General features: G+C 56.0%; 1 protein-coding gene across 1 annotated transcript; it reads left to right on the forward strand.

The window, feature by feature from the left end:
* Positions 1–555: 555 nt before the first annotated feature.
* On the forward strand, positions 556–9,171 carry SNPH (syntaphilin). The gene is made up of 4 exons (XM_012665766.1): positions 556–621; positions 1,302–1,409; positions 4,917–5,066; positions 7,989–9,171. Exons 1-4 carry the CDS (start codon positions 572–574, stop codon positions 9,169–9,171), a joined length of 1,491 nt encoding a protein of 496 aa, XP_012521220.1. The 5' UTR covers positions 556–571.
* The last annotated feature ends 2,119 nt before the right edge of the window (positions 9,172–11,290 follow it).

Raw genomic sequence — 11,290 nt, forward strand, 5'->3', positions numbered from 1 at the left:
TGGTCGGCGAGACCAGCCCATCCTAATTTGGGGTTCCTGGTCCTGCTCCAGGAGTCCTCCAGCCTACAGCCCCCACCAAGGAGGGAGGACTGGACAGCACGGGGGGGTGGGAGTCTGAGCGTCAGGGACCTGGGCAAGAAGCAGGCTGGCTGGTAGACTAGAAGACTCGGTGCTGGCCGCTGCCCAGGAGACCCTGCCCCTGAAGCCCTTGTGACCTCAGGCCAGGCCTTCGCTCTTCCTGGGGCGCACTCACTCATCTGGAGGACACTGGGTTGGACTGATGATTTCTCGCTGCCCCTGAGGCTCTGATAATTGTATTTTAAGTTGGGTGGCAGGCACCTGTGCACCAGCCCCATTAAACTCATTGGTGGAGACAGCTGTGGCCTGCTAGGCCCTTGCTGGGTCCTGGGGTGTCCTGCAAAGGGTGAGAGGAGAAGCCATGCCGGGCAGCGGCCCCAGCGAGAGGATGACATGGCCCGGCCCGGCCCTCTCCGCGGCACCCCCAACCCGCCCTCTCTCCTCAGCCCCGGGGACACCGCCTATCCCGCCCCTTACCCGGACCCGCAGCCTCATGGCCATGTCCCTGCCGGGGAGTAGACGGGCCTCTGCTGGATCCCGCAGGTAAGTCTCCCCCTTGCCCAGAACCTTGGCTTCAGAGGGTGGGAGTTGGGGGTGGGCCTCTGTCTCCACCTGCCACTGACTTGCAGTGTGTCTTTGAGCAAATCTGGAGCTATTTAAGGTTCAGATGACACAGTGAATATGAAAGTTCTCTGAAGGCGTAAACCACTGGATTCCTACCAGTACCAGCCTCACCAATGCTGTTGTTTGATTTTCATACTTACTGGAGGGAAGTCATGCAGCATCCACTCAGGCTCACTTGGCCTCCCTTGCTTTTCATCCCTGTGGGCTTGTCCTCCTGTCCTGACTCCTGTCTGCCCCATTCTTCTCCACCTCTGTCTCAGTCCTTACAGAGTTCTCCCTCCTTGGGTTTGGTGGACACTGGAAGTTGAGAACCATTCATAAGGGCAGATGGGGCCCCACCCTTGGCCCGAAGCCCTGCCCAGCCTCCATCCTTATCCCTGGGGAGCCAGGAGGGCCAGCCTCCTTCTGGTTTTCCATCTTGATTTGCACTGTCTGTTCTGTCACCCCCGTCTGTGCGTTCCCCTCTGTCCCTGCTTCTCTCCCCGGCGGTGACCCCGAAGTGGGGGCCCTTTGGGCCGCAGCGGCCTGGCAGTGTTCGCCCAGTGTCCGCAGCTGCCCACCAGCCAGAACGAGCACCTGCCTCTTCTCCCTGCCTCCAGGCGCACCTCTCCACCTGTGAGCGTGCGGGATGCCTACGGCACCTCTTCCCTCAGCAGCAGCAGCAACTCAGGCTCCTGCAAGGGCAGCGACAGTAGCCCCACACCAAGGTAACCGGCTCCTCCCCTCCCCTCCAGGCCTGGCCCCGCTGGCTGGCAACCTGGTGGCTCCGGGGTGGGGTATGTAGGGGAGCTGTGTGGTGTTCTGACCATCCCCGACCCCAGCACACTCTGAGACTCAGCTCCTGTCTGTAGGATGGATATAATAATGCCTAGCTGTACTTAACCAGTGGCTTAAACAAACTAGCAGTGATGCTTTCAGAACAGTGAGCCAGAGGTAGGCAGCTCCCTGAAGTGTCAAGAATCCCATCTCCTTCTCTCTTCCTGCTCCACCATCCTTGGTGTGCAGCTTCTGTCCTCGTCATCACAAGATGGCTCCTGTACCTCCAGGTATCAGGTCAGTCACCTGGGAAGGAGCAAGACAGAAAGGACCAAAACTCCCCCTCAGAGGTTGTTTTTTCTGAGAAGGGACATCTTCCCCAGGCGATTCTGCCTACACCTTGCTGGCCGGAACTGGGACTAACTCTAGCTGCAGGGCCAGTTAGTGCAGAGAGGGTTAGCATTTTCCCAGTACAATGCCACCCCAAACAAAATTGGGGTTCTGGGAAGAAGGCAAGATGGACATTGGGAGGCATCTAGCAGTGTCTGCCTTCTTGCTCTTTTCAGGGGGACACTTAGAGAGTGACAGAGGTGGAGTTGGTTTGGAAGGTGAAATGTGTTACAAATGCGGCACATGCTAAATTGTGGTGGACCGAGACTCCCAAAGCAGGATCAGGTTGGAGAGGCAGGTGAAAGGTCCTTGAAGACCAGGAAGCAAGAGCTGTCATGGCAGCCCTCATTTCTGTGTTCCCAGCATTGAGATACAAGTGGGAGATCAAGAAGGGTAGGCTTTGGATTCCGTCACTTACTGTCTCAGTGTCGCCATTTTCTAAACCGTAAAGTGGAGCTGATATCTGCACGCTGCCCGCACATCCTAGCTGGCCAATAGCTGATAACTGCTGTTGTTAGGGCTCTGGTCTGAGTTAAGGGTCTTGGGCAGGAGAAGGCCAGGAGACACCCAGCCTATACTCCCATGGCTGGGGCACCTCCTGGGCGCGCTTGTCTTGCTTCTTCCAGTGAAGAGGATGTCATGTGTATGAAGTGATGTCTGGAGCCACTGAAGCAGCAGTTCTCAGAGTTTTCCACCATGACACGTGCGATGGGTAGCACACTGTGTGCACAGCCCGTGCCCCAGCATCCTGGTCATCACTCCACCCCCAAGGGGGACATGAAAATGATGTGTTAACTTATATTTTAAAAAGCATAGAATTGAAAAATTTAATATTTCTTCATTAGTAACAGATTTTTGTAACACATCTCATCACTGCAGTCCATAAGGGCAATCTCAACCCCAAGACTGAGAACTCCTTCCGTGGAAGGGTCTTTGTCTTGCCCACCATGAGGGTCGCTGCCCCTAGGTGAGCAGAGAGCCTCGGTTAGGGCCTCACTGCAAACAGCCAGGCTTTCCAAGGCAGGAACAGCTGAGAGACATGCATTAAAGCATATTTTTCTTCTTTGTTGAGGTATATACTTTTATACACGCACGTACACACACACACACACACACACACACACACACACAGCTAGTGACTAAAAATGTATGAGTGAGAAATGTTATGTTGGGAAAAAATACTCATGAATGCAAATAGAAAAATTTAAAATAGTTATTTCCTCTATAATCCTCTCTGATTCTTACTAGTTTGACTAATTTTGGTTCCTCCACTACCACCACCCACCCCACACCCAGGCATCCCTTTACTCATCACAGATCTGTGCCCCTCTAGCCAGAGTCCTTGCAGGGTAGGAGGATAACTGCAGGACTAGCGTGTGGAGCTTCAGGGTGACCTGCGTTGCTTGCTTCTCTTTTGGAGATAGATTTTTTAGACCAGAAGGGGGACCCCAAGCTCCCCAAACAATGCCACTCCTCTGCCCCTTGCCAGGCAGAAAACAGGCCTGCTTGAGGTAAACTTAGGGACTGCAAGGTGAGTACATAGACGAAAACAATTTCTCCTTCTTTCCTTCTTTCCTCTTCTATCACCACTTTCTCTTCAATAGTTTATAATTTACAAATACTTTTTCCTCAATAAACATTAGACAGCTTCTGTAAAACTTTAAAAACCACCTCCAACTTGGCTGCTTCAGCAAATGGGCATCACCATGGCCTGTCTTTTTCAGCCCGTAAAGGATCATTGCCCCTCCCTAGACCTAGGGGTCCCCATCCTCTAAAGGAGCAGAGCTGGATGGCAGCAAGGCCGGAGTCTCTAACTGCACGAAAACACGCCCAGGTTTTTAAGCCAAGACCCAAGGAGGTTTCTTTATGAACAGGACAGCCAGCAGCGAGGAAGCTGTGAGCAGAGGCGGCCTGTTGTAGAATTACCACCTAGTGTGTTGTAGAATTGGGGTGCTCTCCTTCCTTGTGAAAGCCTTGGCCCTGCCTCCCTGAGTGGTGCCTCACTGCCCTTTGGGTGGAAATTCCTCCTCCTTTGTACTATTGGGGTCAGGGTGCTACACACACAATGCTGGTGCCACCCCGCGCTGGGAGCAGTGCACATCCAGCCTGCTGACACCTCAGGGTACTGCTGTTGGCGAGTCCATGCCCAGAGCTAATAGGTGTTCACGTGTGTGCTCACATGTGCCCCCAGAGCGTGGACATGTAAACATGTGCGTGGGCTGGTGTCCTAGTACATGTGAGTGCCACTGAGGGTGGCAGCAAGATGGTGGGTACATGCAGGCACGAGTGTGTATCCACTCACACATGTGGGTGTGCAGGTGCAAATGGACTGGGATCAACATACTCAGACATGCACTCCTAGTAAGCATGTGTACATGTGGTACACACCGTTGTGTACTTGAGTGTGGGTGAGGAGTGAGAGTGTAGGTGCCCGCACACCCGTGCCTGCTCTCCCTGTGCCCAGGCTGTGAGGGCTATCGCCTCCAGAGAGGAGAGCTTCTCCCTCCACCCTGGGAGACGTTTCCTCCTCTGCAGCAGGTGAGTCCTTGTCCACCAAGCAGACCCAAGTCTGCCCCTCCCACCCAAGCCTCCAGCCTTCAAACTCATTCTCTGGGCTGGGTTCTGGGGGACACCAGTCAGTCTCTGGGGCTGTCTGTGGGGCTCTGGGCAAGAGTTAACCTTCATGAGGCCAGCAGCCCCTCTGAAAGATGAAGGCAATCCCTACTGCCAGGGCAGCTGTAAGGACTGACAGGGTTGGTCAAGCACTTGGCGTGGTGCTGGGCTTACACACATGCTCTGGGGTATGACTCCCACCCTAACTAGAGGAACCCTGAGTCCCCACCCTGACACTATGTCCTCCCTTACAAGAGCTTTACTAAAACCCACCTTCCAGAAGGCTGGGTATTCACATGCCCACATGGGCCCTGTGCAGGAGGCCTGGCTTAGAGCCGTCTGGTGGTCAGGGGACAAGGATGGTTAGGCTGGCTTCCCCTTGCTCCCCAGAGGCACAACATCTGTGCTTTGCCCAACCTCTTCCTCCCTCTCTGATGACGGGTGTCCCCTTGCAGGCGCTCCATAAAGTATACACTCTGCAGCGACAACCATGGCATCAAGCCTCCCACCCCAGAGCAGTACCTGACTCCGCTGCAGCAGAAGGAAGTGTGCATCCGGCACCTGAGGGCCCGGCTGAAGGACACGCAGGACCGGCTCCAGGATCGGTGAGCGGGTAGCCAGTGGCAGCCTTGGGAACAACCTGCCAGCTCCACACTTAGAGGGACCCACGCCTGGGTTGCCTCTGGGAGGGAGGAGTGGCTGGAGTCCTCCCAGCATCTACCTGCTCCCTCCTCCCCAGCAAAGCCTTGTCGGAGCCCGTTTGCAGACACCCCACTCCAGCTTCTCACCTCGACTGCTCCAGTTGGCTGTTGGGGGCCAGGCAGGGAGTGGTTTCTCCTGTGAGGGCCTGTCCCGTCGGGCCCCCACCTGCAGCAGTCCTCTCCCAGCTCCAGCCTGGCAGCCCCTGTGGGCCACTTCTTATCCCTGGCTCCTGTCTGCCTGGGGAGTTGGAGCACAGGGAGAAGCAACCCTTCATCCCTCCTTTGCTTCCTCCCAAGTGAGTCACCAGGGGGCTCTTGCTCACCAGTTCAGGCCCCAGAAGCCCTCCTCATCTACTTCCTGCTTGTAGCTGACGCACGTTCAAGAGAAACCTTTCACTGAGCGCCCAGAGGCCTCCCAGGAGCCCCACGGCCCGTCTGAGCTCCTGCTCAAGACCATGAGGGTGTTCAGTCCTGATCCTCCCAGCCTCTACCTCCCCAGCCCAGCCTCCCAATGTTCTGGGATTACAGGCACGAGCCACTGCGCCTGGCCCCCATAAGTGTTTATATCACTTCAAAAAGAAACCCGATTCCCATTAGCACAATCACTACCGTGTTTCTCTTCACCCACCCCAGTTCCTGGAAACCACTCGTTTGTCCATCTCTGTAGATTCGTCTATTCTGGACGTTCCATATAAATGGGTCATACAGTATGCATGGCCACACGGCTCTGCCAAGTAGCCAGTCCAGTCTGGATTTGCTGTGGTTTTTGAACTGAGGAGGGTATAGGCGGTGCTCTGTGAGCCTCCTTGTCACAGAGCTGGGATTTCTATTTTTATTTCCCCTCATCTTCCTAGTGCTGCCCTGGGTCTGCTTGGCCTTTTGCACTAAAGCCCTCAGGGAACAGATGGCCCATCTCCCAGCGTCACTTCTAGGGCCAGCCCTATGGCTCAGAGCAGACCGTCGCCCTGTGTGGTTTGGGCAGGATGCCCTGTCGTGGGCGTGCCCACACCTCAACTCCCTGCCCAGTCTCTGCCCGTTGCTTCCACGGGATCCTGTGGCCGTTCTTTATGTGCTGCGTTGTCACTCCTCACACTCTACGTTTTGGGTTTCATACCTGTACTTCCCACAGTGGCCTACCTTCTGCTCCTCAAAGATACTGTGTGCTTTTACACCTCTGTGTTTTCATATCCTATCCCACCTGAGATGCCCTGTCCCCCGTCTTGCTTCCTTGGCAAACCCGCCCTTCAAGACTCAGTTCAGATGTGATGCCCTGAGATCCACTGCAGCATAGGCAGGGCTGGAAGCTACAGCTCCTTGGGGACTGGCTGGCTCCAAGGGGAGGGGGCCAGGGACCAGCCAAGCTGAGTATGCCGAGTTCCTTCTTCCAAACTTACTTGTCCGTCCGGGGCAAGGTATGAGTAAGGAGTGGGTGTGAGAGGCCGGGTTACCCTAGAGTGAGCCACTACTCTGGGGCAGGGGGAGTGAAGAACAAGCATCTTCCCCCATGCCTGTTACTGTGACTGTTATTGCCACACTAAGCAGCTCCATCCGGCTCACTGCTGCCACCTCACTGCCATTGCTGAGTTGTGTCCTGTGGAGTGATCCCCTTCCAGGCGACACCGTTGCTGACTCTGCGGCCACTGTAGCCTCTCAGTCCCAGTCCCTTCAGCATATTGAGGAATGAGATTCTGGGCCCGTTTCCTGAATGGAATTGCCAATCTGACTTTGAAAAGGATGTGGGATATTCACTCTGCTGGGCTCGTAAACCCCAAAGTGACAGCCGTGCCATTTGTGGATTTTATTTGTGTGGAATTAGTGGTTTTGGCCAAGTGGCTGCCTGTGGACTGTGTCACTAGGAAGTGTGCTGGAGGAAGAATGCCCAGGGCAGGATTTTAAGTCTCGTGAATGATTTTCCACTTTTCTCACTACTTTTACTGTGTCCCCGTTCAACCTTGCTCTGGTTTTACCTCTAGACTTGATGGGACGTTTTTCTAATTCATCTCCCTCCCTCCCCTGTGCCTCTGCATTCATCTGTGACTTGGGGGTTTGAAAAATCCTGACCGTTTCTGGATGAGAGTCTTCTGATTGTCCTGTTTGCCTGGCACTTGCCCCTTCTCTCAGAAGTGACTCTGTGCCTTTCCTCTTTATGGTAGCTGTGACTACAAAGAAGAAACTTACAGCATAGATAAAAGAGAGCCACCCTGTTTTGCTCCATCCACCACTTCCCATCCCTCCACTTGGGATGATGTAAAATTATCAGCTCCCCACCCCCACATCAAAGACGGTCATCTCTCCCATAAAAACAAAGCAATCCACTGCCCTCTCCCCAGTGGTCTCTATCCAAATATCCTTTCATTCAAAATGTTCACAGCCTGCTTTGCTAAGAGGCCACATCCCTTTCTATAGAGCAGAGATTTTCTGCCTAGTTTTTGTTTTTTTATGTTAAAATTTTATCAGATTTTTATGGCAGTTTCTCTTACAAATGAAAAATCTTTGTTGTTGAGTCTCTTCTCTAGATGATGGATTTAAACATTGACAGTCATCTGCATTTCAGCTTCTAGGGGGTGGGAATGTGGGCCGTGTCTCCTACTGACATTTCTCCTCCCAGGTGGGGGCCTCTCCTGTCTTCACTCATCAGCCCCTCTCCCCACCCACATTCGCTCCTCCCTGTGGAATGAAAAGGAAGGGGCGCCGGGTGTCGGATCCTTCCTTCTGTTTTTGGCTCTGAGCAGCAGCAGCACAGGGCCCTTCATCTTTGCAGACGCCGTCCTTGGTGGGGACAGACCAGGCAGGCAGTGAGCATGTGTGTGTCTCCTCTGCCCACAGGGACACCGAGATCGATGACCTGAAGACGCAGCTGTCACGCATGCAAGAGGACTGGATCGAGGAGGAGTGCCACCGTGTGGAGGCCCAGCTGGCCTTGAAGGAGGCCCGCAAGGAGATCAAGCAGCTCAAGCAGGTCATCGACACTGTCAAGAACAACCTGATTGATAAGGACAAGGGGCTGCAGAAGTACTTCGTGGACATCAACATCCAAAACAAGAAGCTGGAGACGCTGCTGCACAGCATGGAGGTGGCCCAGAACGGCATAGCCAAGGAGGATGGCACCGGCGAGTCGGCTGGTGGGTCCCCCGCCCGCTCCCTCACCCGAAGCTCCACCTACACCAAGCTGAGTGACCCGGCTGTCTGTGGGGACCGCCAGCCTGGGGACCCCACCGGCTCCTTCACCGAGGACGGGGCTGACAGTGGCTACGTGGCAGCTGACGACACACTGAGCAGGACGGATGCACTGGAGGCCAGCAGCCTGCTGTCATCGGGGGTGGACTGCGGCCCGGAGGAGGGCTCGCTGCACAGCTCCTTCGGCCTGGGCCCCCGCTTCCCTGCCAGCAACACCTACGAGAAGCTGCTGTGCGGCATGGAGGCCGGTGTGCAGGCCAGCTGCATGCAGGAGCGTGCCATCCAGACAGACTTCGTGCAGTATCAGCCTGACCTGGACACCATCCTGGAGAAAGTGACCCAGGCCCAGGTCTGTGGGACAGTCCCTGAGTCAGGGGACAGGCGCCCAGAGCTAGACCCCCACCCCCCAGCGCCCAGAGACCCCAACTCAGCAGTGGTGGTGACAGTGGGTGACGAGCTGGAGGCCCCGGAGCCCATCACCCGCGGACCCACCCCACAGCGGCCCGGTGCCAACCCCAACCCTGGGCTGTCAGTGAGCGTGGTGTGCCCCATGGAAGAGGAGGAAGAGGCAGCCACAGCTACAGCTGAGAAGGAGCCCAAGAGCTATTGGAGCCGCCACTACATCGTGGATCTGCTGGCTGTGGTGGTACCAGCTGTGCCCACGGTGGCCTGGCTTTGCCGCTCCCAGCGGCGCCAGGGCCAGCCCATTTACAACATCAGCTCCCTGCTGCGGGGCTGCTGCACCGTGGCCTTGCACTCCATCCGCAGGATCAGCTGCCGCTCGCTGAGCCAGGCGGGCCCGCGCTCCGCAGGCGGAAGCTCCCAGCTCTGAGGAGGCCCCTGCCCCGGGCAGCAGCTCCTACGGCCTGACCACTGATTGTAGGGATTCTGTTCTCCCCTCACCTATCCCTATGGGGCATCATCTTATTTATTTAGTTTTGGTGTGTAACTATTTTTTTCAGGATGTTAACAGTGTCAGGGCGGGAGTAGGGGTTGGGGAAAGGCATCCCAAAACTTCAACAGAGAGAAGAGAAGGGAGACCAAAGGCAGGGCCACACGCCGACTGGACAAATCGCAGAGAGAAGGAGGTGAGGGTCCCCCAACTTGGCCCCTCTGTTCACCTGGCCCTTCAGACAGGGCATACCCTGCTCAGGAAGTCTCTGGCTGTATTTATCTGGGGAAGCCGGGCTTGTGTCGCCCACCAGAGCCCCCCACCCTGTCCAGGGCCCTGCTCACTCCATGCCTTCTCCTCCAAGCCACCCTTGCCCTCAGCCCAGGCTTCTGGGCCAGTATTATCTCCTCAGATGGAGGCAGCTATGGCCCAAAGTGCAGGTCACTGACCCCAGGACTCAGAGCAGGGTCTGGAAGCCCTGGGCCTGGGCTGGAGCTCCAGCCTCCCCAGACTGCTCCCCACCTTGGGATTCAGAAGCCCAGTCAAGGCCACGGGCTGGAGGAAAGACGGCACTGGGGCATGAGGTGTCAGAGGCCAGTGTGGGTTCTGTGTCTCTCTGTTCATCCCAAGTCCTTGTAATCCAGTTCCTCTTGGCGCTGCTCGGTGTGTCTGGTCATTCCTTCTGTGAGAGAGCTCAGCCCAGCAAGCTCAGCACTGGGGTGGAAACCCCAGCACACGAGGAGGAGGCAGGGCAAAGAGCTCCAGCCTTTTGAGATGAGGCCACCTCCCATCTCCTCTGCAGTCTGGAGGTGGGGCCAGGAATCCTCAGCTTGTTTGAGAAGCCAGAGGCCGTGACTGCCCCTGGAGTGTGCCCTAAATTCCTCTGGGGGCCCCGGGCTCAACTTCTGCTTTGCACTATGTTCACCGGGAGCCTGGTTCTCTTCCATCCCAGGGTTACCAGTGAAGTAGCTGCTTGCTTTCTGCGATGAGGGTTCCCAAATCTTAGACCTGTCTGCCTCCCAATAAGGGTGGGGAATTCTGACAGGAGAATCCCCAGACAGGGCACTGAAGCCATGATGTTCATCTAGGCCAAAGCAGGGTGCCCTGGGACGTGCTTCCCAGGGAGGGGCACGACAGGGTGGGCAGGCACCCTGCAGCCTCACTGCTCCTGGCCCAGAGCCAGTCGGCCTGGGAAGGTTCACTGTCCCCTACTCCTTCCCTGGGACCACATCTGAGTCCCCCAGCAAAGCTGCTGACATTTTTATTACCATTATTACTTTACAAAGTAAACTCACTTCCTCTGCAGGGGTTACACCCGTCTGGTCATCCCACCTACTCTTCAGAGATTAGGCCCCTACTTGGGGAGGTTGGTGGGACCCTGTGTCTTATTCAGCCCTCTGGCCTAAGGGGCACTCTGGTTCTCTGCCAAGGTTGCTTGCCCTCGCCCCCGATGCTCCAGCAGCCATTGCCTGACTCCTGGGCTCTGCCCTTCCACTCTGTGCCCTTCACTCGAGGCCAGGGCACCTGCATGCACTGGGAGGGGGCGCCCAGCCCAGCCGTCGGGGCAAGAGGCCTCTCTGCCACGCGCTTTGTGCCTCCAGAGCTCCCCCCGCCTCGGTCGGGGCCTCAACCAGCCATCCTTTGTGAAGCACCCCCGACCCCAGGCTAACCAAACCCAAATGCCTCGGGCCTGGCTGGGACTGCCCCCTCAGGACACTGGGCTCATGCCACAGAGGGGGCAGTGGACAAAACTATCCAAAGCCAAGCCGGGACTGGCCACGGACCCAGCCTCCTGTGCTGTGTACTCATGGAGCTGCTTAGTGTCTCCTTAGAAATAGTCAAAGCTTTGCTGAGAAAATAAATGTATGAACTATATTTGACAACATAAAATCTATATATTTTTCACCACTGGACTTTAGTCAAGCTTCGTAGCCCCTCTGCTCCTGTCCGTGTCTTCCATCTGTGGCCTTCCTATTGTGTCTTGTGTTGTGGTGGACATGGGCAGGACTGGGGCCGTAGTCCGGTCTCTCCCTGCTGCTGGAGAAGCCACCTGGCAAGG

Source organism: Propithecus coquereli, unplaced genomic scaffold (genome assembly GCF_000956105.1).
Source record: "Propithecus coquereli isolate 6110/MARCELLA unplaced genomic scaffold, Pcoq_1.0 Scaffold122, whole genome shotgun sequence".
In the NCBI taxonomy this organism is placed as follows: Eukaryota; Metazoa; Chordata; class Mammalia; order Primates; family Indriidae; genus Propithecus; species Propithecus coquereli.